Raw genomic sequence first — 25,628 nt, forward strand, 5'->3', positions numbered from 1 at the left:
TATTCAGGATTTTAAACTTCCTGTTAATAAAGTTCAACTGTTCGGTGGACTAAAAAGGAACTCATAATGAAAAATCCCACAACCATTTTTTTTTTACAGTCAATTAATCATTAACTTCTCTTTCTTTGATACAAATGTTTAAAGGTAACTTTTGTCACATGTTAATAAATTTACAGTGGTCTCTAGTAGAATGTCAGTCTGGGGAACAAAAGCTCCAGTGCACCTGTTTGAGGAAGTTCGCTGGAGGAGAAAGTGGCAGAAGATGGCAGGATTTGGAGTCTTATTTCCTGATATTTGGACATCTTGCCTCAGATTGGATAACAGCAACACGACTCTACAACTGACTCCATTTGCTTTACAATGTTGATGTTTTATCTCCACAAATAACACAAGCTTGTGGGACAGGGCTATTCAATTCTGGGCCTCGAGGGCCAGTATCCAGTTTTGGTTTTAACCCTGCTTCAACACACCTTATTCCAATCAGCAGGTGATTAACAGGCTTCTGTAGAGCCTGATGAGCTGCTGTACAGGTGATTCAACCACTTAGTCTAGTGTGTTGGACTAGAGAAACCACTAAGACGTGCTGGATACCGACCCTCAAGGCCCTGAATTTAATAGACTTGCTGTAGGAGTTCTGACGCGTTGTGGAGTTGCTAATGCTAACACCTACTAGTAGAGACATTCTCTGCTCTCTCCTGGACACTAGACCAACAACATCCTTCCCTACTGTGAGTCAAGATGGGTGAGTCCATGAATGTTAAGTGACAGTGTGACATAGATCTATAAGGATTTTCTGAGCCAAGCGTTTAAAGGGGAACATGGTAGTATCCACAAGCACGTGACGATGTGTTTCAGTTGCTAACAGGCACCAGAATTAAAATAAGAAATTAATCAAGTATGAACTCTAACACGATATCTTCATCCATCGTCACCCGTGAGCTACACATGTAGGGAAATCTGTCCGACTTAAACGCCGGCTTTCAGCCACTCCCCCTGCTGCGTCCGTCTGCTCTCGTCTGTTGTCCAGGCAAGGCGCTGCTCAACTCGAACAAGCCCATAGTCGTATGTGCTCGATCCACCCAGCCCTGGTTCCCTCATTACAGCGGCGGGCTACTCCCAAGACTGGGCAGGCTGAAGCTCTGTCCCTGGATCAAACTTTTGAAGCGGGGGGAGGTTTGCTGCATTTTTGTTGTGAAAAAAATAACATTTCAACCAAACACTGTATAATTTTTATATTTTAAAAGAGAACCAAATAATGTACTTGAGTAAGAGTAAAGTCACTTCAGAATAAAATGAATCAAGTAGAACAAAAATGAAGTAAAGTGTATATTGTGAAAACATTCCTGATGTAGTAATTGTTTCATTATTGTAATTAGAAATGCCAAAATCTAAAATAAGATGCAAACGAATGAAGTTTGAGTTTAGTATCTCCTTCACCTGAGCCATCTTTCCTGCTTTAACCTAACTGAAGGATCTAGCTCCTTCACCTTCACCACCAAACACATCATCTGTGCTCATGTGGACCGTTACCAAAAAGTAGTATACCCAGTATGCAAGTGTACTTCAAGTATACTAATTGTAAACTAAAAAGAAGAGAGTATACTTTCAGTTTACTCTAAGTGTACTTACTTGAAGAGATACCAAGTTTGTTACTTATACTAAAAAGTATACTAAAAGGCTCATACAAAGAAGTATACTAAAAGTTTAAGTATATTATCATACTTGTATTTAAACTTTTGACTGATATACTTAAGGGGGCGATGGTGGCAGAGGAGTTAAGTGGCCGCCTTGCAACCAGAAGGTCGTAGGTTCGCTCCCTGCTCAGTCTGTCGCTGTCGTAGTGTCACTTAAGACACTTAACCCGCATTGCCTGCTGGTGGTGGTTGGAGGGACTGGTGGCGCCAGTGCACAGCAGCCTCGCCTCCGTCAGTGTCCCCCAGGGCAGCTGTAGCTATGATGTAACTCATCACCACCAGTGTGTAAAGGGGTGGGAGACTGATTGTGTTGTGAAGTGCTTTGGGGGGTTGTAGAACCCTAAGAAGGCACTATGCAAATACAGGCCATTTACCATTTATTAATTGTACATTTTATTTCACTCATACTAGTTAGTGCAAGACGTATATGTCATCTGCAAATCCCATCTTGCAAGTTTTTATCAATAGGCTTTGGAACATAGCTCAAGAGTGAATATAAGTGACCTGATCAGGTCACCTAGCAATAGAAGCTCTTAAGTTAAAAGTCACAAGGCGCTTCATGAGAAAAAAAAATGATTAAGAAAAAAATGATTTCCAGAGTCTGGGGGCCACAGCAGCAAATGATCTGTCATCTTTGGTCTTTATCCTGGTGCGCTGCATGACCATTAACCAACACAGAGACAAAATATTTTCCCAAGGTTTATTTGAAAGCAGATCTGACGATTCATAATGGCATTCATTGGCCATTAGTATAACACATGCATTTTTTATATGAAGAATACAATGTACAAAAATTAAACAAACTGCTAAATTGCAAAACAGGTCTACGGCAACACTTGAATTATGTGAGTAAGGTTGCTCGTGTCAGCTTTCTTAATCCCGTTCATATGGATTTGGCAAAGGTGTAATGTACAATTTATCAGCTGTTTCAACAACACATTTAGCCATTATCATATCAGTCCAGATAGCATTTATGTTTCCAGTCCTCCTAACCTCGTATATGAAATGACACTGTACATTTATCTGTGAATCTTTACAAAAAAGCCTACTTGATTTATCCAGTTCCTCAACCAAAACATACATGTTTCTGCTGCTCACCATTTACATTTTTTATCTCCATAGTTTTTTGTGAACACAGCAATGAATTAAACTAAAAAAAAAAAAAAATATAATTTGAAATTACATTTTAAATAACTGAAATGTATTTTTCTGAAATGTTTGTGTTTGTAAAACTTAAATTAAATGTTTTGGATAGGTACTGTTTTTTTATTTAATTTTTATTTTTTATAAAAACAAATAAAGGAACAATGCAATACTTCGCCACAGGCTAAACTCTAACCGGAGTTACTACAAGGACCAATTTGGTGTGCCACCCCAAAAATTTCTTTGGCCTCGTCTGGCCACCCCTATCAAAATTTTCTGGAGGCGCCCCTGTCCCAGCCTTCCTTAGTGTATACAGGAGTGATTCGTCACTAAATTAAATCTTCTTTAGCCACTCCTAAAGAAGAACTTGAAGAGTGAAGACATCAGTGGTGCCCATGTCATCAGGGCACTCGGGGCAGTAACCCCCAGACTAGAGGAGTGGCAAAAGCAGATGCCAGGTAAAACATCAGACATCTGAGTCCAGAAAAGACCAGTTCTAGAAACATCCTAAATACAGGGCAGAACCCTCAAGGTCCCAGGCCTCTGGTAGAGGACCAGAGCTTGGAAGGAGACCACCCACAGAGGGTGAGATGGGATTTTCTATATAATCAAATAATTGACATGTGACAAAGGATGTAGTAAACTTTGGTCTACACTGGCTCCTTTTGATGCACACACACACACACACACACACACACACACACACACACACACACACACACACACACACACACACACACACACACACGGACTCCAATAAGAATATAGAAACTGGCCCTTTAGATTGCAGCAAACATGAAGACGTGTGATGAGGATTTACCTGAACAACAAGTAACCTTGATAACAACATGCATAAAGATAGAAAATCTCTTGGCATTTGAGTAAAACACACAACAGTCTGCTTGTGTATGATCCGAGGATTTGTGCAGCAATCATCAGAAACACGAAGACCTGGAATTTACTACAAGCTCAGCTGATTCTTCAAAATCACATCTACAGGTTTTTCGTGGCTTGCAGTTCTCATCTGGTGAAATAAAACAAACAAAAAAAATATGCTTGTATTCTGAAATATTCACTCATTCTGATGACTTGAAGGCACATTTGGTGCAAAGCCCTCACAGTGCTTCTTATTTCAGTCAAGGCTTTGATTACTTAAGTGTATGAAACACAAAGAAGCTAAATGCTGAGTTTAAAGCTGACGCCCACAGGCAAAGATTTTTCCTCTTATATTAAAGCCCTAAAACACCAGCAGGATGCAGTCGCTTTGAGGTGCACAGCTGTTGCAGATGCACCTGACAGCTCTTCGTCTTTTAAGTCACAACTGTTGTGTCAGAACTGGAGCCAGGGTTTCACTTATTACACTCACTTTAGAAACAGCCTTCGAGCAAATGCTTTTGACAGAACCACTGTGATCTATTTCCTAACAAAACTAAAAATTTATAATAAATTCATCCCATTTCTAGCCTGATATCTGTTACAAAAGCTAATAATCTTGCTGAAAGAAAATCAGAGACAAAGGCAAGTGAAGCAGCAGCTCGACAGATGGCTCACTGAATAAATCTCACAGGAGCACCATGTGTGAGAAGACATTTCTATAAAATATATTTATGTAAGGATGATTTTCCACTTTATAGTACACTCATACCGTTGCCCTGTGTGTAAAAATAAAAATAACAGTTACAAACTGGAGACTGATTCAATGCTTTTTTTAAAAATAGAGATAAACTGAACCTGCTTTCTGTACGGTGGAGCCAGGCTGATGGAATATTCATAGAAATCTTAACATTGTAGGTGAAACATCACAACCAAAAACTTCAAAATAACAATTTATGGATCCCTGCTTCTAGTGGAAGCACCGAGGCTGGTCAGCATTTTACCTTTCTGCTGGAAATAGTTCAGCAGGACACACAAAAATCAGGTAGCATCCATAGACAACATCCAAAAAACAAGAAATCAGCAGCTCATGTTTTAGTTTCACAAAATCTGTTAACACTAAAGGCCATGTTTGTTTTGCAATTTGCATGTTCGTAATGTAATTACTTTATAAAAACATTCGGCCTTGCCAGTCCCTGACTTTTCCTAAATCAGTGGAAAATTTCATTGAACAACAATTTCATTTTATCGTGCAAAAGCGACTAAATGTGATCATTTCTACATGTTTCCATCAGAGGCTGCAGGGTCAATCAAGCCACTCCTGGAGGTTGTTCTAACCTGGGGGAGGTTAGAACCAGAATGGCTTCTAGCTTTTTAAGCTCCAAGAGGGAATATCAGAGGTCATTTTCTTAGCCCGAGTGTTAATCTTGCCTCAACGCAGAATATTGACCTCTTTTCTCTGGCTCCCTTTAAGGAGGACCTGGTCACTGATCTGGGTGTGAAGTTAGATGCATCACGGGGTGGTGTGCTCTTCTTCGCACCCCATCTAGGATCAAGCCACTAGTGTTGCATCCACACTTGGAGACAGTAATCCATGCATCACTTTACACCTAGACTACTGCAGCTCCCTTTACTCTAGCTTGCCCCAAATGCTGCAGCTAGATTCCTGACGGGCACCAGAATGCGGGGATATACCACGCCTGTCTTCACTCATCTATATTGACTTCCTGTTTGTTTAAGAGTCAGGTTTAAGATGCTTGTCTTTGTTTTTAAGTCCATGCAGGGCTGTGCTCAAAGCTATCTGTCTGAGTTACTCACATGATACAAACCTTCACGTGCACTTATGTCACCATAGCAAGACTTACTAGTCATTTCACAGGTAAAATGCTCGACTAGAGGAGGCGGGGCTTTCTCGGTCTTGGCTCCTAAGCTGTGGAATGACCTTTCAATGACCTTGATACTGATACTTGAGCCATCTTTTATCCTGTTGTTTTATCTATATCTCCAGTTTTTATCTCTTGCTTTTATTTGATGTATATCTTTGTTGGCCCTTACAGGGTTCTTTGTTGTTTAAATTTTTATTTATTTTTGTGATTTTGCTCTTGCCCCATTGTTTTTACATTGGAAAATGTTGTATACATTATCTTAGTCATTATTTTCATTGACGCTATCTATGGAGAACCCACTTGTAAACAAGAAGGTCCCTCTCAAGTGGTTGGTCCTTCCAAAAGATAAGTGAATGAATAAATAAATAAATAAATTCCTTCTTTAATGCATGCACAGCACTTTGGTTTATATTCTGCACCAGCTCAGTGTCCACCCTGATTCTGGGAAATCAGAGTTCAATTCCTGGTTGGGTCATACCAAAGACTGAAAAAAATGGGACCCAATGCCTCCCTGCTTGATACTCAGCAATAAGGGGTTGGATTGGGGGGTTAAACCACCAAATGGCTCCCGATCTCGGCTGTGTCTGCAGCTCACCGCTCCCCCAGGGGATGGGTCAAATTCGGAGAACAAATTTCGCACACTCATCAGTGTGTGTGACAACTAATGGGACTTTAACTTTAACTTCTGGACAATGAAATGTGCCATAGAAATAACAATGATGTTGATGAGAGGCAGTCATTTTAACTGCCAGAGATTTGCTCTACTTGCTCTGCCCAAGCAGAAACACAAGTTTCTGACACAAGCCTAATCTACAAGATATGGGCCAAGGCCACTCATGCTCTGTGCTCTTATCTAAACTGTTGCTTCCTCGGACAACACAAGAAAGAAGAAAGAAGAACTTTTAGAAACAGAACTTTTCTCTTTAAATAATAATCAAATAACTTTGTTAGTCCAAATAAGCATGTGAAGCTTAATGTTCAATCAATCTGTGAAATGAGAATATTAATTACTTGATATTAAAATCCTATGATAGTATTTTAACAAGTAATATAACTTTAAATATTTACACTAGACTGATCACAAGTAATGCTAAAAGTCCTATGACACATTTCCTTTTTCTGATCTTCAGAAGCTTCCAGATCTGACACGAGGCGTGGTTTTGATGGTGCTTGGTAAATCCCCTTTTGTGTCAAATTCTGATTCGACCATAAATCAAAACATTCAAATTATAAAACTATGCCCCACGTCATCTTAACTTCAGTTCCAAGAAGTTATCGGAGTGGCCAATCCGTAACTTTCCTCTTAAAGCCGAAATAAAGCCGAAATAACCTAACGACAAGCTGGATTAAATCTGTTGCATGTTCCACCTGCTGCAGCAGTTCCTTCAGAATAAAAACTGAACCATCACAACCCCCTTCAGGGTCTCGCTGATGCCAATAAACTGTCGTGACCTGGGAGTAACTCAAGACTGGAAGGGTCTGCAACCGCTGCATAGCTACAGGCGTCGGTTCCAAGAGGGTCCAAGCTGGACCCCCGACATTCCGGATCTAAACGGGGATTTCCGTTGGGGTACGTAGACCGGCAGATGGTGTCTCAATGTGTGTTATAATCTCCAACCAAAGCTTAGAGCAAAACACCATTTCACTCCCACTCAGAACTAATCGTTTCTCCGGATTTGCTGGTTCTGAACATATTTCACACACACCATGCTCAGTCTTACTCCACCTTAGTTCAGCATACACATAGTGTTTAAAGTTAGTCTTGTTTAAATTGTTTAGAAATAAATCTTTTAACTTTTTAAACCTGACTCTCTCTCTTTCTTGGAGTTGACACAAAGTATTGCTCAATCCCTGCAATAAAAAGATCCGATATTCTAGTTAAATTTACTCAAAGATCCATTAAGGTGATATTTCATGTTTTATGATATTTCACGTTCTATGGTTTCTAATTAAATGTAAGAACATCTTCTCTACACTGGTTTCCCTGGAAAAAAAAAACAAGACTTGGAAATTTTACAGTCAAAGAGCATCTTCGGCATTTGATCAGCCTTTCTCATCTTCGTAATTTTGTTACTTTTGTTTTTTATAACTAAAAAATACAGGAAGAGAGAAAATGGCCCAGAGGCGGGAACAAAATCTGATTGTTGAAATAACGTGAAAGATTGATAACATGGACAGTTACCATTCTGAAATTGTGTACTTGGGTGTTATGTTTTGTTTGGAAAAAAAACATTATTGAACTACATGAAATAAATATTATATGAAATTTTAAGCTGACAAGGTGAATTTATTGACATTTAAATACAGCAATCAAAATGACTGCTCAAGGCCATTCTAGCATCAAATGTGTCTGTTTTTGTCTCCACCTCTGCTACTGAGTACTTTTAAATCAAGCTCATTAAATTAAACCGTGGGTATTTGCTGATTATTGGAATAAAATGCATCATCTGTACAGACTAGTATTGATATCACACATCATGCTAATTGTGGGGAAATTACTAAATATAATATTTATATTTATATAATTAAGTGTATGAAATATTGCTATTGTGCACTTTTAATGTATTAAATGAAAATAAAATTCTAAGAGACTAAAGATTTTCTGATTGATAATCATCTGATCAATGAAATGTCAGATAAATACTATTAGGGGAAAGGCGATCTCTTTAGGTATTTTCAGTTTAGACATTATTTTAATACCAATATTGTGTCAAAATAAAGAAAAGCATTGATTCAAATGTGTATAGATGTGAATAAAGGGAACTAGGGAAAATATATATGTAACGTGATGAAGGAGCTCTTCCTCCAAGGTTATTTAACCTCTCTCCACAGATGCCTCTGACACAGTACTAGAGTGCATGAGACTGCCTCAAGGTCATGCATTCGCTTCTAAATCTGTTTTCTTTCCAGCAAGAGAAGAATGAAGATAAAGGACTCTTTTCTTTTAATAAATCAAAGAACTCTATTTTTAATAAAGCTAATCAAAACAAGTGTTAGTCACTAACATAATGTTGACCGATCTGTGAAATGACAATGTTATGATTAATATGCTTTAATAAGTAAATGACTTTAATCTAGTGCACTAGACACGCTGATGCACGTAATGTAAACGCATGACACATTGCTGTTACTGATCCAATCAGAACCTTCCTTTCTGAAGCGTGGCATAGTCTCTGTGGTGTTTATAAATCTGCCAACTTTGATTCGACCAGGATTTAAAACATCCAGATTAATAAAACCAGTTCCAACGCCATCTTAGTTCAGTTCTCAAGATCTCACTGAAGTTCACCGCATGCTAAGTGAAGTAACGCACCGGCCATCCGTACTTCCTTATTAAGCTGAGAACCAACAAGCTGGATAAAATCTGTTGCATTTTACCAACCAAGCATCGGTTCCTTTCAGAATAAAAGCTGAACTCACTGACCCAAGGAGGGTCCCTTTTGACGCTGTGAACCAACTGTCGCTTTTTACCTGGAGACGATCCAAAGACTAGTTTGTCGTACTGCTGACGCTGTTTCACCGGCTCCTGTACCGAAAGGGGGGTCCGAGGACCTGGCATTCTGGATCTGTACGGAAGTCTCATTTCAAGGGTATGCGTGGCGCGACAAAAATGGCGTCTCATGTGTTTATGAAACTCCGATCAAACTCTGATCATAGCTAGAAACAAAACATCACAACATCATTCAGACTTGCTTCTCCGGATACGAGAGTTCTGATAATAACATCACTCATACCCACCATTCATCTCACGTCTCATTACACCAGATCCATCCACCATCAGTTAGAGTTAGTCTTGTTTAAAATTGTTTAAATTGTTTAGAAATAAATCATCTTAAACGTTTTAAAGGTCTCTCTCTTCCCTTGTCTCTCAGTTAATACAAAGTGTTACATAATCCCTGCAATAAAAAGTTCCAATCTTCTGGTTATATAAGTCAGCGGTCCATAAGATTGATTTCATATTCACTATGAAATCTCAATGTCTCACGGGTCCTTAATTAGATGTAAATTAACTTCTTTTACATTTACACACACACACACACACACACACACACACACAGACACACACACACACACACACATACATATATATATATATATATATATATACCGGTATATAGAAAATCTATCAAATGTTGCAGAAAGAGAAGAAACTGTTTACCATGAATGTCAAGTTCAAATGTAAATGCTGGGATGACAATGTATCTGAAGATGACTGTTCCAACAGATGCAAAACCATGACAGATACTTCAAGTTTTGATACATGGAGAGAGTTTGCCTGGAAAAATACTTTGAGGAATTTTTGTCACTCCTAGGATTAAGGAACTTTAAACTAAAAACTCTGAGCATGGTAAATGTTGGAGGAGCTGTGGAGGTACCTCAGTAGGCTACTTCCATGTGTTAGGGAATGCCCGAAAATTACCCACCACTGGATAGAAGTAATTGGAACAATTATGAGGATAACTGGATTACAGCTGCGGAGGAGTTTTAAGGTCTTTTATTTGGGTAATATATTAAACAGCCTGAGGAAGGATGATAGATACCTCTTGCAAATGTTACTGGCAGTCAGTAAAAAAGCTTTAACATGGAGGTGTTTGAACGAAGCATCTCCTACAGTTGCTGATTAAATAATAGGAAAGCACAGATACCACTTTTATCCAAACCTATACAATACCAATACTTGGATCTAAGTACTCGTCAATACCGATACTTATAACACACCAAAAATTGTAATGAATTGGAATGCAGGTTTTATTTTCTTCTCTGATTTCAACAGGAAAAGACTGTGAGGTGGATAAAAAAATATACATATTAATGAAAATTATCACAAAACTAAAATATTAGGTGAACAGAAATGACAAGTTACAATAAAGCCCCTTTCCTGCAACTGCATTGGTATCGGTTTCTGGTATTGGTTAACTTTTACTGATAGTTTCGGTATCGGTGCATCCCTGAAATTCAGGTTATGGAACGATCAACCTTTTCCCTTTGGTAGAAAAATATAACTTACACTGAGAAAAATGGAAATGTTTCCTAGCCATGTCTGCACCTTTCTGTGGTGATTTTTTGCAATATCTTTGGTAAATTAGTATAATTTGGTGAATGTTTGACTTTTGACCTAGAACATTGCGGGTACCGATGCCTTGTTTGGGTGGTCTAACCCCTCCCCTCATCTTTTTTTGTTGGTTTTGTTTAAGTGTTAATGTACTAATCGTCAAAAGAGAGTTCAATAAACACAAAAGCAGATCACGTACATCTCTTATGATTTTAATATGTTTCCTGTTTTTACTCCTAATCCTAAAAAAAACATCTTCACCTCCAGAGAGCAGTGGTGCATTGTGAACCATAAACTCAATCAAAATCTAAATGTGTGCACATCATCATTTTTATTATTGCTCATTTTACAGATTACCTCCCATCAAATTAAAGCAAGCAACTCAAGTTTCAACGTAAAACAGCTGTTTAAATGAAAATTCACAAATGTGTGAAATGACGAGGTATAACATTTAAAAAGGTCAGAAATAATTTGTTTAGTCAGCTGAAACATTAAGTCGACATTTTCCTTCACATTCTCCTTCCATGGAGCTTTTGTGTTTGAATTATTTTGTAGTTCTCTCTGTTCCAAACGTTGACTTCTTTAGTTAATCAGAAAACAACAAGCATTGCACCTGCTGAGGCGATTAGGACTTCCAGGCTGCAGCTTTTCTTGAGAAGGAGGAAATGTAATGAGAACAAAGTGGGTGTTTGTCGTTGATAATGAAATGTGTAGCAAAGAATCAAGAAATGCTGCAGACTTTCTTAGTTCTCAGCAGATGCAATTGTTTAGTCAAGTCCTGCAACCAAAAAGGATTTCTAGGGACAATCGCACCAATGAAAAAGAGCTTTCTTTGGTATGTTCTTACTGTGTTGCTTTTCTAACGGCATTGTTGGTTCTTTTTGAAAACACAGAAAAGGTTTCTTTTTACCTTGCTGCTGACAGTTTCGTTCACGGCTGCGAACTTCCTCAGAGCTGACGCTGATGGTGGTGTCACTTCCTACTCCGTTTATCCGCGGGCAGCAGAGGACGTTGACGCCCTCTGCTGCCCGCTGTCCCCTCTCCGATGATGCAGTCCCATGCACGATCCGATGAGTAAACCCCATCGTCTCTGTTCATGGTCCCACATCCACGTCTCCTTATCTCTGTAGCTGCCTTTATGCATCTTTTGTATTTCTGTTGTTCAGTGTTTATGTTCCTTGTGTTGTTCCAGTCCATTACATGGTTTTCTCTTTATTGTGCTTTCTGCTTCTTGTTTTGCTGCTCTTATGTGTCTTCGACTTGTTTCTCTCTCACACTCCTTTCTATGTTCTATTGTTTGTGTGTTGAGTTGGCGTCCGGTTTCTCCTATGTATGTTTTATTGCAGAGTTTGCATGGGATTTTATAAATGACTCCACATTTAAGTCCAGCTGGTATCTTGTCTTTTGGGTGTACTAGTCTGTTTCTAACTATTGTGTATGGTTTTGTTGGTGTGTTTATGTTGTGTTTTTTCATTGTTGCTCTTATTTTTTTCTGTAATGCCTTTGATGTATGGAAGGATTATCACTGGTTTTGGTTCTTGCCTTTCTGAGTTTCTGGTTCTTTGCTTAGGTTGTTTTTTTCTTTCTGTTGTTTGTTGTTGTTTTCCTTTGTTTATTGCCCATGTCGGGTACCTGCAGGTCTTTAAAGCGTGTTGTATGTGTTTGTCTTCTTGTTTACAGTCTCTTTCTTCTGTTACCATGTTTGCTCGGTGATATAATGTTCTGATTACTGACATTTTGTGCATGGTGGGGTGTTCTGATGTCCATAATAGATATTGGTCTGTGTGTATTGGTTTCCTATATGTGTTTATGTTTAGGGTCCCGTCGGTCTGCCTGGTGATTTTCATATCCATAAATGCTATACTGCCTTCTGTTCCTTAGACGTGCGTGTTTCTGATGTAATAGCTCCAAATGGCGGAAGTCCTTTGTTCCTTGTTGTCCATTTTTTCTTTAAACATCTTTGGTATGTTCTTTCTGTGCTGCTTTTCTAACTGCATTGTTGGTTCTTTTTTAAAACACAGAAAAGTTTTTTTTTTTACCTTGCTGCTGACGGTTTCGTTCACGGCTGCGAACTTCCTCAGAGCTGACACTGATGGTGGCGTCACTTCCTACTCCGTTTATCCGCGAGCAGCAGAGGACGTTGTCGCCTTCTGCTGTAATGCTCAAGTCTCGGAGTATTTGTTGGTTTTTGAAACTTAGAGACTTTGATGCTGCTGCAGCTGCAGTTGCTTTGTGAATTCATGTGACTAAAGAAAAGAATTGCAGCGGCGTGGGAGCTTCTTTTCATTCAGTCAGAACATCACAAACTGCTTTTTAAATAGAGTTCTGATATACGGTTTACACTAAAGTATTTTAATGCAACCTAGTAGTTACCTCAAAATATGTCTTTGCAGATGTTTTTCACATGTCCACACAACACTTCAGAAAACATACACACCTTTGTTTGAACTCAAAAATGGCTTAAATTTCTTAACCCTTTTACAGGGCCAACGTCCATATTTAGACACTTTCACATCATGAATGACATCGATGTGCCTTTTCATGAACTCTTAAAATCATGGGATTTCACCCAAACAATCATCAGTGATCTGAAGGAGTTCTGCTGTGTGGTGGAGTTGCTAATGCTAACAGTTAGCTTTTACCTGCTCTCTGCTGTTTCCTGGATGCTAAACCAACAACAGCCTTCCCTGTCATGAGTCAAGATGGGTGAAGATTACGTTCATGTTCAGCCTGCATGACAGACTCAGAGGGGCCAACAGAAATAACAATTAAAACATGTATTTTTTGTGAAGTACAACGTTAACCTATCACAGAAAATGTAACAAATAATTAACCTTCATAACATCACTTAACATACTATTGTTAATGATTATTAATGTGTCAGAACAAATTAAAAAACGTAATGAAACATTTATATCTGTTTACTGCAATTGTTATTTATTTTGTGTCTCTGTTTTGACTTCTCCAAAACTTTGTTATTGAAGAGGAACCCATTTTGTTAAGAGCTCCTTTTAGGTTTAGGACATTTTGACTTTGTTACATTTAATCATTAGTTTTCCTGCGTATTTAAAACCAATGCAACCATTAAATGAAGTTTATTTAGCTTTTAGCTTCTCGTTTATTGATTTTTGATTGATTTGTGCTGCAAAATTAAAAGTATTGCTTTGTGTTGAAGAGAAACACCCATTTATATTTGTAACCTGAATCTCCAAAACAAGATGCATCATTTTTCTTCCCAGCAAAACTAAAATGATATGTTTGGATTTTAACAGCTTTTCTAACACAAAAATTTTGATTTGTGTTTATTTCAAGTAAAATATGAAGTGCCTTTTATTTGTACAGCACTTTTCACAAATAAAAATCACAAAGTGCTTTGCAATAAAACAGAACAAAACGCAAGAAAATCAACAACATTCATGAGTAAAATAGAATAAAAAAAGAAATTAATTTAGGTAAAAGCAAGTTTTAAAAGCCAAGTATTTAAATGGGTTTTTTTAAACACGCAATAGAAGTAAATATTTCAAACCCATAAAAAGTGCTGGTGCAGCTCATCAAACAAGATGTCCCAGATCAAATCACTCCAATGTTTCATTACCTATTGGAACTAAATCTCACCCAGGTGTTAAAACGCATCCAGGGAGTTGTGATACAGTTTCGAAGGAGTGCCGTGTGGTGCAGTGCAGCTCAGATTGGACTGTACGTGTCAGGTTTGCAGCAGTGTTGAGGGGAGTCTGACTCTGGAAAGACACTTACTCAGCAGAAACATCCTAAAGAGCTGCTGCACCACGGGGACTGTACTGGTGCCACCTTTCACCATTTATCAGCCCTGCTATGGAAGCTGTAACTCCCTGAAATTATCTGCTGAAAACATGCACTGTTTCTTTGTCCTTTAGGCCTTTTACTCCTCTTTTTGTTTCATTAATTGCATGTAGGTTTAAATGTTCTATCAGCAGCACATGACTCAGGCAGAGCTCACAATTGCTCCATGCTTCTTTTTTTTTTTGTTTTCTGTGAAATCATAACTCCTCTCTGCTCAGTGTGCATTCTAACCTACAAGTGCATCATCATGCTTTCTTCAGCTGGTGAGGCTGAAGGGCTTTTACATATCTAGAGAGATGGAAAAGCACATTTATAAATGTGCAAAGCGTGAAAGAAGAAGCAAATATGCAGCATCTCTCCTTAACCCTCTGGAGGCAGGCGTTGCAGATTTGCAACGTTAAAACCTACCTACCTGGTTACTCCACATGCGTGTTTCATGAGCATTGTTTAACTCAGAAGTATCCCTGAAGGACTTAGTTGTTCTTCCTTTTATCAAAACTTATTTTGAGCCTGAGAGGGTTAAACCATCTTGCTACAGAGGTTGGCCAGAGTCTGGGCCAGGTGGCACTGATGGTGGACTGACATTTTGCACAGCAAGGGTCCTTGATTTATTGCTGCTATTTTTTGCTATGATTTTCCCACTCATGTTTTATTTAAACTCGGGATGCTTTAGTACAAGAGGGTATGTTTGCTGCTGAGAAGAGATGCTGGATGCTTGCTTTTTTTGTTTGTCATGCAGTCTTGCAGAAATGTCAGCTGTGTGATTAGAATAAAGGATTTAATTTGACAAAGGAGATGATATTATTCAATGCCTTTAATTTGTTCACCGGTAGCTTTAGCGTAGCTGCAAACAATTTTGATAATTCAAAATTAAACTACTTCTCAAGCTTTCAGAAATCTACATTTCAGAACTGAATCTGCTTATTTTACTCCTCGTTTTAAACTAAACATTTCTAAATGGTGATCCGGGGTTTGAGCGTCCTATTTGAGAAGCTTTACTTTCACCCTGAGTCTGTGAAAGTGTCTGGAGTTTAGTAAATGGTTAGTTGGCACACAGTGCTCTGCGACATAATTTGTCCCGTTCTAACATGCATCTGGTGGGTATCGTTTGCTTTCTCCAGGACAGCTGAGCTCACTGTATGCTAGAACTGCAACAGAGGGAGAGAAGGAGGGAGTGGTGGGCGGTGAGTAAGTACAGTTTGGCATTATTTTTTTCAGCTCATTGTTGCTGCAAGCACACTCTGACATGCACATTTCAAATGCTAAAGATACATTTCTATGGTACAACTATGATTACATTTATAGTTGCACAGCAGGCTACATGTGCTTATTGTTCCAAATTGAACAGGAAAAATATGAAATAATAATTTATTTGTGAAAATTTGAAAGTAATTTAGAAATGCCTCAATCCTGCCAAATTAATTGTTACCTGAGTAAATATTTCCCAAATAGGTCATTAAAATCTGTTTTACATTTTGTTTGATCAGCACAGTGCCCATGTTTGTGAGTTACTGCTTCATGTTTTTATTGTTATTAATTGATATTTTTTCTAAAAAAGATAGAAAATTAGATGTATGTGTGCATTACTTTCATAACAGATTACAACTTGTATAGGAAGCCAGATAATGCTAAAAACACCAACCTTCCCAACCCAGGCATCCCTTTAAAAAATGACAAAAATTCTATTAAAAAAACCAAATAGATTGTGAGTAACTAAAATAAACTAATGATGATTTGCAACATACTCCACTGTATGTTTATGATACAATGATAACTGAAAAAACAAATCATCACAATCATTGGTCCTCTCGTTCTGAAAGAGTTTAAGTTCCCTGAAAAAGTTTTAAAACGGGGTCCATGTATGAAAAGACTGCAGGGTGGTTCTTTTCTAAGTGAATCTTATTTTTTACTGTTTCAAGAAATTCTGCTTTATTTACAAAAGCAAAGCAAGAGAGAATAATTAGTTATCCCCAGTGGAATTGAGTGGCCTCAACAGTCCTTAACCCCAAACAAATGATAGATTTTTGCCTTACAATCTTTCACAATGCAAGCTCAAAGATGAACAACATCCACAACAAGAGGAAAGAAGGGTAAAAACACACAAAACATCTGATCTATGTAGTGCTGCTTTAAAATAAAGCTGCTGTATGACGAATGTGTCAGCAAATATGCAACACACTACAAGCACATGTATGTTTACAGACGTTTAGCTAATGCTCAGAAAATCACACTGCAGTCATAAATCTCTGTCACTACAATCTTGTGATTGGATCATGAGCGAGCTGCAAACATTACCCCTTCATTTCAGAGCTAAAGACACAAAGCACCAGTAATTGAAATCCAACACGACAGGCAGGTCAACCATCCATCTTCACTTTCGATCTTTTATATTTTACAGCCGATGATGCTACTGCTGAAAGCTGCAGAGAAGGATTCCATTATGCCATATTATCTGTGTGTCTCTGTGCAGAACCATTTAACTGTAGGACAAATTAGTTTAGTGCTGACTCCAAACAGGCCATTGCAATAAATCCACGAGCTCTTGTTCCATTAGAAACCCACAGGGAAGCTATCATTTGTGCCACAACCTCAGAAGACAAAGTTATCACAAAGACCACCAGGACTGATCAGTCCATATATGGGCATCAGGCTGATTTAATATTTATGAAAAATAAGCAGTCACCATACTTATTAACACTAATTCTTGTTTTGCCTCCATTGCGACAAGATCATATCATGATTAAACACCCTGCCACATTGCCGCTTGACTTTTGGTTTCCTTGGCGATAAGCAAGCTAAATCCTGCTCTACTTCTTCTTCAGGTGGAAGTGAGTCAACTGAGCTGTTGTACAAATCGCCCCCGTACCATCCTCATACTCTCTATGAGCTAGTTTTAGAGGAATAAAATAGGAGCCAGAGAGAGCATGGATACAGTAATGTTTTTACTGCAGGGAAAACATTCACTGGCACTGACACGGAGGACTGGAACCATCTTTTTAGTCATTCATCCAAGAAAACACAGTTCTCTTTCCAGTAACGCCTGAGCTCACTCAAAACAGCTGCTACGCTGTTGGCAAATGAGAAGCTGCACTACAGTGTTGATTTCAGATAACATCAATTCTGCTTGTAAAACTGCAGAATGTGCATGACAAGAAATGATTTTGCTATCAGCCAGTTCTCTATTCAGCTTTTGAATAATTTACTCTGATAATCCGTATGACTGGTGTGAGAAAAACATGAAAATAGGTGCTAAATTATGATATATCACAGTAACTTTTTAAGTATCAATCACTAAAACAGAACACCAAACAAACCAAAAAAGGACATTGGAATTAGAGCAGCTCAATTGTGGAAAATAATCCTAATCCTTATCATTTTGGTCAGCATTGTAATGATGAACAATTAGCATGGTTAATATTTGAGCTACCAACACATTTTAGGTAGGGATGCAATGATACCACTTTTTTCCAACCCGATACGATACCGATACTTGGATCTGAGTACCCGCCGATACCAATTACCGATACCAATACTTCTACCACACATAAAATGCTATGAATTGGAATATAGGTTTTATTTTCTTCTCTGCTTTCAACAGGAAAAGACTGTGAGGTCGATAAAAAGTAAAATATATGAATAGAAATGATCACAAAACTAAAATATTAGGTGAACAGAAATGACAAGTTACAGTGAAGCCCCTTTCAAGCAACTGCATTAGTATTGGTTACTGGTATTGGTTAACTTTTACCGATACCCGGTATCTGTATCGGCACCGATACCGATACCATTATCGGTATCCCTAATTTTAAGGAAACCGCAGTCACTGATTTAAGTTGGTAGATGGCAGAGTATTAAAATTTTCTCTCAGTGGATTTACATGCACATGTAAGTTTATCAAGTGCAAAACTCTTTCCAAAACATTTGTAAAAGAACAAAATCGAAAAAGAGAAGCTTTGGCCAAGTGGTATCGCCGTAGTATGATGACGTTATCGGCAGACACAGGACCCCAAGCAGATCTGGGAACTACAGTGCAAGAAAACTACAGTTAGCATTGCATTCTCTCGATGAAAATAACTGAAGGACCATCAAAGTCTGAGGAGTCCCTCTGAAATAGCATGCTTCCTGCTCCAAGTGTCACAACATTTACTGTGGTGTTTTTTTAAACTATCGACAGTCATGGTGATATGGTGTAAAACTACCCTGAAATGTATGTACTGCCCCCTAGTGAAAGGAAACTACACACTGCAACTTTAAAACAGGATATGCACAATGGCAGAAGGAATGACAAAAACAATGCTGCAGCGCAGCTTCTGTACTGTTTGATGGTGTTACATGTGTGTAATTTCACAACATGCCCTACAGGTTAATGATTGGTTTGTCACTTTGGATAAAAGCGTCTGCCAAATAAATAAACGTAAACACGTGTTACTTTCCATCCAGCAAATTTCAGCCGCTTATCCCGAGTCGGTCATGGGGGTAGCAGCCTAAGCAGAGACGCCCAGACTTCCCTCTCACCAGCTGCTTGGGCCAGCTCCTCCAGGGGAATCCCAAGGCATTCCCTGGTCAGCCGAGAGACATAGTCTCTCCAGCGTGTCCTGGGTGTTTGAGCCCCCCACCCCCCGGGTGACACATTCGTCGTGACCACCTCCCGTCTGGCTGGGACCGCGCCAAGCGGGACACCAAGACTCAGGTAGGCGACATCGTCCCAATGATGCAAATGAGCCACACAGCTGCTCGTGACCTCCAGCTCGACCCGTCGGTGTCGCCGGGGATCCAGGTGGAAGCCGTTGAACCACCTCTGCAAGGGCAGAAGGTGGAGCAGCCCGAGAGGCACCAGTGCAGAAGCCGAGACCAGCATCCCCAACAGTTGTAGCCACACCTGGACCGGGGGTGCTGCCCCAAGGCGAAAGGCCCAGAGCAAAGACCGAATCCGGACCCTACTCTGCTCGGTCAGCCTCACCCGCATGGCCACAGAATCTATGGCAATGCCAATAAAATCCACCTGCTGAGTCGGAGCCAGAGAACTCTTCTGCAGGTTCACCATCAGCCCCAGCGCCTCGACGTGGGCAAGGACACTGGCCGTGACCAGACCCACTTCGCGACACGACGGCGCACAGATGAGCCAGTTGTCGAGATATGGCAGGACCTTCAACCCCGCCCGACACAGGAGGCTCAGGGCTGCCTTCACGCATCGCATGAAAACTCGGGGGGCGAGAGACAAGCCGAATGGCAGAACCAGAAACTGGTACACCCTCCCGAGGAAAGAAAATTGCAGGTACTTCCTGTGCCCCGGATGGATCGGGACATGGAAGTATGCATCCTTGAGATCTATTGCCGTGAACCACTCCCCTGGACAAACCACCTGAAGGACATCAAGAATCCGAAGCATGCGGAAGGGCAGCACCTTCAGGAACCGATTGAGACCCCTGAGGTCCAGTACCGGCCGCAGGGGCCCGTCCTTCTTTGGTACCAAGCAGCGCCGGCGCTCTGCACACGCACACCATGCATAGCGCGTAGGGCACCACGCCGGGGGAGGGGCACCAAACGCAAGCTTATGAAAAAATAATCTATGTATGATAAAGACAGATTTCAATTAGAAGATGTGCAAAGCAAGTTAACAGCATGTTTACAGAGAGAAAACAATACAAAAAGGAAAGGAGATGGACCGTGTCCACTTTTCACTCTCTGTCAGGGGCGTCCGGACTGGGGGTTCTTGTATTGATGAAAATGTCCGGCTGTTCATCCAGGAGCAGGGATCGAATTATGGGGGAGCTGGATATCCTACACATCCAGGGGAGCTGGAAAAAGTTTTCTACCGATATTACATCATTTCTGGACTCTTTTGAGCAGAGAGCACAGACAGCGACACAGCGCTGCGCAGAAACGCAGCTGCCTGGAGCGCTGCGTTATTGCGCTGCGCTCCAGGCAGCTGCGTCCAGTGCACGGTCCATTCTCAAAGTGGCGCAACCAAAAAACTATAATTAGCACACGATCGTTCATGTCCGCACATGTTCTCTACTTTCTGTCTTATTTGTACCTGAAGCGCTCTGCTACTGCGGAGCTCATCACCTGTGCTGCGGTGATTTCACCTCACTGACGCATCGAAACGCGCTCTGCGCTTTGCGGTCAGGAGTTCCCTTTGATCTGCTCAGAAGTAACTGATGAGGTGAAAAAGTAAGAATCCAGGCAGCAGATTTTCTGCAGAGTTTAGAGGAGATGCAGGAAGATGAGAGACAGACAGGACAGGAAATAGTTCAATAAAAACAAGAAAACAAAGTAAATTGTTGGTAGATTTATCTCCACTACGCGTTTTTACCTGTATAAAATAATAAGTTATACACATGCAATAATCGTACATTTGATACAATTCAGATCACCTTCAAAACTCAGTCACACACCCAGGGCCGTTTCAAGACATTTTGGGGGCCAAGGCAAAATGACCCCCCCCCCCCCCACCACCACCACCACCACCACCACCACACACACACACACACACCACCACCACCACCCCCCATCACCCCAAAACCTATTTTCTAATTAGGTATTTGCTCTATGTTGATATATTTCATAAACATGTATGGGCCAAGAGGAACATCAGCTGCTGATGGTATAATTTGAAGAAAAAAGTCCATTATGCTAACCTCCTCCCTTCATATTCAGAATTTTCTAGTTGTGTATAAAATGTGTACATTGTGCCTCTCTATTTCTTAATAAAGGTTAAATAGTTTTGAATTTAGTCATGTCACATGCCAGTGATTGTGCTGTTTTTTTCTGTGTGTGTGTGTGTGTGGGGGGGGGGGGGGGGCACCACAAAGACTTTGTGCTTAGGGCACCAAAATAGCTAGCAACGGCCCTGGTACCAAGAAATATGTTGAATAAAAACCGTCTGCCTGCAAATGCGGCGGAACGACCTCTATGGCCCGTTTGTCCAGGAGACCATCTATTTCCTGCATCAGGATGCTGACCCGTGCAGGATCTGTGACCGAAGTCACCCTGACCCCTGAAGGGGGTGGGGGCCGACGGCAAAACTGCAACCTGTAGCCCTGGGACATGGTTCGAACCACCCAAGCGTCTCCGCATTGGGCCTCCCAGAGGGCCAGGTGCTGTGGTGAAAATCTGCCCACCGCCGGCTCACGGCCCTCAGGCCGTGTCCCGACGCCTGTTCGGGGCCCTGGGGGGGGGGGGGGGCGGTGGCCCCTGTCCTGTCCCGAGGATCCCCGGGGCGGTGCCTGATCTGCCCCCAAGCGCCTCCAAGTCCCTGCCGCGGTCTGCTGGGTGACCTGCGGTGGGGGGGGCACGAAACCGGCGCCGAGGGTCCCGTGCACCTCGTGGCCTGGACTGTGGCATGGGGAGGACCCCTGCCCCGCTACCTCCACTCCAGGCCTCTGCGGCCTGTCTGGACTGCCGCCGACGTTCCAACGCCTTCTCAGCCTCGGGCCCGAACAACTGGCCCGGCACCACGGGCAGTCCGCGCAGGCTCTGTCGGCAGTCATCCGACACCGGGGTCTGCACCAACCAGACCTGACGGCGAGCCACTTCCAGTGTGCACAACAGCCGACCAAGCTCCCTGGACATCAGCCCAAACGCTTGCAGGGCTGTGTCATTTGTATCGCCCAGTGCCGTCCCCGCTGAGCCCGACTGCAGCATCTGGGACTGGGCTAGCAACAGCACAGACAGCGAATTGCTGGTGCACGCCATCCTTGCCCTGATGTCGTAAGCCCGGCACAGTAAGCTGTCGGTCACCCGACACTGGGTGCTCGGACAGCGGACCCTGTCCCTCAATACCTCATCCAGGGAGAGCACCAAAGAAGCAACGCAGTGGTCCACCGGGGGCATGCGGTCCAACCCGTACGTTCCTGCCTTCCGCATCGATGCCAGGGTCCTGGCATCCCTACCGTGGTGGGAGAGCTGCCTCGGGTCCCCCCAGCACCGCTGCAGCTCCTCCACAAAGGCCGGCGATGGTGGGACCTGAAACGGGAGCACCGCCGGAGCCCGGCGGAAGAAGGGATTCCCCACCAGACGGGCCACCGGCACGTCATCCAGTCCAATCCTAGCCAGTGCCGCTTGCAACATCGCCCGCAACGGACAGGGGTCCTCCGCCAGCTCCGAGCTTGCTGAGCTATGGAGAGACATCCCCGAGTCCCCGTGACCTCCCAGGCCCGGAGGCTCCACTACCAGCCCCTGACTACAACCCGGAGAGGGGCCCTCCTCCCCAAGGCACTGAAACTCGGAATTTGAGGCCCTCATAGAGATCAGGTCATCCGAGCCCCTCTCGTCCGGGGCTCTGGTCAGCAGCACTTTGAGCTTTTCCACCTCTGCCCGCAAAGTGTCCACTTCCTGGCGAGAGGGGTGCGCCACCCGCCGCTTCTTGCATCTCGGGCTGCCGCGTTTCTCAGCCGGTCCATCACTCCGTCTCCTGGAACACGGATGAGGGATATCAGAGGGTGGCAGGTCTGACTCAAACAGGAGGCACTCTACTTGACGTAGCCTGTCCTCCCACACCGCCAGCGGCAAAATGCTGCAGTTCATGCATGGGTCAGTCAGAGACGCCCAGGCACTTTGGACACAAGTCGTGGCTGTCCTCCACCTGGAGGGGAGCCCCGCATGACATACACGCCAACATCCCTACCGATGTGGGAGACGCCAGCGACTACACAGGAACTGAGTGAGGACTTCAATGAAAACTGAAGAACGCGATTTTGTCCTGGAGTTGTTAAACAACACACAATGTGTGTGTCAGATGGGTAATCTGAGCGTGACACCTCCACGGTCAGAACGTCCAGCCCCACTTACCTGTAGAGCTCGCCGGCCGCACCCCCCTCCCCTTTCCACAGGGGAAAACAGTGACCGCCAGCGAGCCCTATCCGAGCTGGCAGTGACGGTCCGAACGGCGCCGGCCGCACCGCCCTCTCTCAGTAACAATCGACAGATAACCGCGTCAATTCACCGCCCCAGAGGGCTCCCCTGAGCGCTCCGACCACCCGGTCTCGGGCAGGATGACGCCAAGTAGTAAGTGTACTCACCTCTAGACCGACAAGATCCAAATCACGGACTTACGGAGCGATTGACCCGCGAAGCACACAAAGTCAACAGCGAGAAGATCAAAGAGACCCGAACGTAGCTATCTGCGCGTAATTTATAGACTCGCAACCAGGTGCGCTATACGTGTCACGTGCGTGACTTTGTTTACATTAGTACTCGACCTGCGCAGAGCGTAAGGAGATAGATCCACTCTGTTTACTACCACTGGCAGTCAGGAGGGAACAAAACAGAACCTTCCCCTCACCACCATCCTAAGCTTAACCCAGTATATCAGTCTAAATATTCCGTTAAGCGTGTTTGAGAGGAACGATGAAACGCGAAGCAAAGCTTAGCATGCGCAAGTTGGTTAAGGTTAGGATGGGGGAGAGGGGAAAGTTAAATACCAAGAGGGTAAAGGTCACAATTCAGACAAATATCCATTTTACCGCGGGCGCCGGATACCGACGCTCTGGCACAGCTCGTCGCCTCCTGACGCATAGGCTCCCTACACGTCAGAAACAAACACTTTGTCACACCGCATCATTTTTCGATGCTTATCGTGTGAGAATGTGTTGTATTGTTGCGGTTCTCACTTGGTTCAAGTTTGTCTGCCCTGTGGGGGCTCATGGTGGCTTGGAGTCTCCAGGTAATTGCCTGCCCTGCCTATCAGCATTCCGCACCTCAGCTCGGGGCTTTAAGCTTTAGAAGGGGTAAAAGCAATCGTCAATCATGGCAAGGCAAAAATAAAAGCATGCTTCAAAGTGGAAAGGTAATGTCAAAATTTAATTGTTTGTATTTTGATGACTGAAATGTTTTTGTTTGGAGACCAAAACAAAACTGTGATACAAACGTGATCAACTGCACAGGCCAGTGATCAAATATTCCAGATTTTACAAGAAAATGCATATAAATGTGATAAAAGATCAAATGAAATCAGCTGAATTATGTATCCAACAGCTCAACACCAACTAATGTTACTCATTAGAAAGAAACACATTTAAAAACGATTCCAAAGTCTCAATAATCATACTGGAGCTTTCAAGAAAGATTGCTGAGTGCAGCACATGTCGAAAATTACACTGGTGCTGTACTCAGCACATAATGCCAAGTCACCATGGTAACAGTGGATGCAACGCACTTGCTGATGGAGACGGAAGACTATTCATCATCGCATCATCTATTCCAGTTTGAAAAGCGGTGATTAAAATGTGAGAGAAGACACCAACAAATCGCGTGTCCGCTGGTCCACCGGCGCAAAGCCCGAGCCCTTACGGGTCACGTCGTAGCTTCTTCTAATAATGCAATTGATCTACAAAATCAGACATGATCAATATCCACACGCGCGTGCTATCAGATAATAATAAAAACACGGGTGATTTTCCAAACTCTCGTGTTTTTGCGCCACAAGCCTTCGGCGCTCTCGTTTCTCAAAGTTGCATAACGCTTCGGTCACATCGTGATGTTTTTCAAGAATGTCTCATCGCTCATTGATACATTTAGAAGGATTAAACCTCACAGCACGTCTGGAATAAAACAACAGCGTGCTGATGTTTTCCCTCGAGGAAAACCGATAACAGACCAAACACCCAGACATTTACACTGAAAATTTCTCCTCTACCTTTCCGCAGATTGAAGGATAGTTGGGCTTCAACGAGGTACGGGATGTCGCTCTTGGAGCGGAGTCTCCTGATCGGTCTTCGGTCTGTGCTGCTGGCTGCTGGAGTGGTCGCCATCAATATAAACCCAGTGTCCAGGGATGACTGCTGGCCGACTGGGACTGAAGCAGAACCACACGGTCACACACACACACACACACACACACACACACACACACACACACACACACACACACACACACACACACACACACACACACACACACACACACACACACACACACACACTGGGAGGCGGTCACCGATGAAAAGGAGGAGGGTTACGCAAACATACGTTGTGAAAATTACATTTCCTAATAAAATATCTTGATTCAACCTGCTTTCTGTCGAAAATCATCAATTTGTAATTCTGTAATCCACAAATGATTTACTGTTTTCTAAAGAAGACTGCAATTATAACAATAAAAATAAAATACAGCTGCCCTCAAAGTATCTTTTTTTAAATCATTTGTACAGCTAAAGG

The 25,628-nt window shown here is 42.2% G+C and overlaps 1 protein-coding gene across 1 annotated transcript in view; it reads right to left on the reverse strand.

Moving 5' to 3' along the window:
* The window catches only part of LOC107383912 (phosphatase and actin regulator 1), a 64,855-nt gene extending 39,528 nt beyond the window's left edge, over positions 1–25,327 (reverse strand). Inside the window, exon 1 of the mRNA XM_070541673.1 lies at positions 25,108–25,327. Coding sequence (XP_070397774.1) covers positions 25,108–25,222 — 115 coding nt within the window. The 5' untranslated portion in view covers positions 25,223–25,327. The remainder of the gene's footprint in view (positions 1–25,107) is intronic.
* Between the last annotated feature and the right edge of the window lie 301 nt (positions 25,328–25,628).

The sequence above is a fragment of the Nothobranchius furzeri genome, chromosome 11, assembly GCF_043380555.1.
Source record: "Nothobranchius furzeri strain GRZ-AD chromosome 11, NfurGRZ-RIMD1, whole genome shotgun sequence".
NCBI lineage: Eukaryota > Metazoa > Chordata > Actinopteri > Cyprinodontiformes > Nothobranchiidae > Nothobranchius > Nothobranchius furzeri.